Below are 1,690 nucleotides of genomic sequence, written 5' to 3' on the forward strand. Positions count from 1 at the left end.
GGCCCTCCGGCGGCGGGGCCGGGCAGGACACGGGCACAGCACTGCAGCACTCCTCGCAGGTGGGCCTTGAACGTCACCCCGGCGAAGGCGTAGATGACGGGGTTCAGGCAGCAGTGGATGAAGGAGATGGCCTCTGTCAGCTGCAGGGCCAGGGCTATCCGGTAGCTCGCCTGGCAGTCGTTGATGACGTGCAGGCTCTGCAGGGAGTCCAGGAACAGCGCGACGTTGAAGGGAGTCCAGAAGAGGAAGAAAACAATGACAATGATGAAAATCATCTTGATCGCCTTGATCTTGTTCCGATTTTTGCATTTTTGCAGGTTTCTCAATATCTGGGCGTAGCAGTAAATGAGGATGCTAAGGGGGATCAAGAGGCCTAGGATATTGGCTGCAAACTGAGAAGCAATCTTCCAGGTATTGTCACCGGGGGGGTACGTGAAGACACACTGCACAGACTGCTCCACTTCCAGCTGCTGGTTGAAGGTGATGTTGGGTACAGAAACCAAGCCAGCCACCAGCCACAGGATTAAACTGATAATTATGCCACAAGAGGCTGTCCGGATCCTCATGGCATAGACGGCGTGGACAATGGCTATGTACCTGTCTATGCTCATGAGGGTGATAAAGAAGATACTGCTATAAAAACCTGTGTAATAAATGCCAGCCATTATCTTGCACATAGCGTTGCCAAAAGCCCACTGGTCTGAAGCGTAGTGGGCTTGGAAAGGGAGAGGCACAACGAAGAGGAGATCGGAGGCTGCGAGGGTCAGCAGGCTCGTCAGCCTCTTCCTGGTCAGGAGAACCCAAAGGACCAAGGAGTTTCCCAAAAGGCAGAAGATAAACACCAGGCAGTAAAGGATGGGCAGAAAGAGGGATTTGAACCTGTGGAAGCTGTTTCCTTCGCTGCACGGAGCAGTGTTTTCATCATACCCGTAGTCGTATTCTGTGGTGCTGAGGGACTGGCTCGTGGGATTCATCTCAGATACCTGTGCAGGAAAGAACAAGGGGTAAATGTCTGGCTGTCCTGCCATGGGATGCCCAGGGTGGCTCCTGCCCCCCTCTGTGGCACACTGAGCCTGTGGCTCAGCCTCCAGGCAGAGGGGGACTGTGGAGTGCAGTCTCGGTCTCCTGGGCTGGACAGGAGCAGCCGTACCACCCAAAAGTCTGCACCTGCAGCCAGCCCAGAGCTCCTGTATGTGTGTGAGGGAGAGCACGGGGATGCTCTGTTTCCCCAAAACTGCCTCAGTGCCTGTGTTAGCCCCTCATCATTACAGTGTCAGGGACAAACGCACGCTCTGAATAGCCGTAATGGTGCCAGAGGGCCCAAAACCTGCAGCTGACGGAAGAATCTGGATTTCCTTGTGCTCCCTGGGCTGGGGACGTGTTTTCCCTGCAGTATGAAGACCCTTACAGAAGTCTGGGCTGCAGAAGCCATCAGCTCGGCTCTGCCCAGTGCCAAAACACTGCAGTTCATCCTCCCTGCCTCCTGCCCGGCCTCAGCTTTCCAGCTCAGAGAAAACAAGGGGGTGTTTCCTCTGTCAGTTCTGAAGAGTTACAATGGAGACAGCTTAGAAACAGTGTGATCTGCTCTCCACAAGGCACCCAGCCCGTAGCCACCTCTTGTTTTTTTCCCAGATGTCACCTCACGACCCCTGTAGAAGGCGATCTGGTTTGCAGAGTTCACATTTTAAGG

The 1,690-nt window shown here is 54.5% G+C and overlaps 1 protein-coding gene across 1 annotated transcript; it reads right to left on the bottom strand.

Annotated features, from left to right (window-relative positions):
- Nucleotides 1-29: 29 nt before the first annotated feature.
- Nucleotides 30-998, bottom strand: CCR8 (chemokine (C-C motif) receptor 8; the record flags this gene model as incomplete). The annotated part of the gene is made up of 1 exon (XM_008937319.1): nucleotides 30-998. A coding segment is annotated over exon 1 (945 nt), but the record flags the coding sequence as incomplete, so codon positions are not given.
- Between the last annotated feature and the right edge of the window lie 692 nt (nucleotides 999-1,690).

Source organism: Merops nubicus, unplaced genomic scaffold (assembly GCF_000691845.1).
Source record: "Merops nubicus isolate BGI_N331 unplaced genomic scaffold, ASM69184v1 scaffold1543, whole genome shotgun sequence".
Classification (NCBI taxonomy): Eukaryota; Metazoa; Chordata; class Aves; order Coraciiformes; family Meropidae; genus Merops; species Merops nubicus.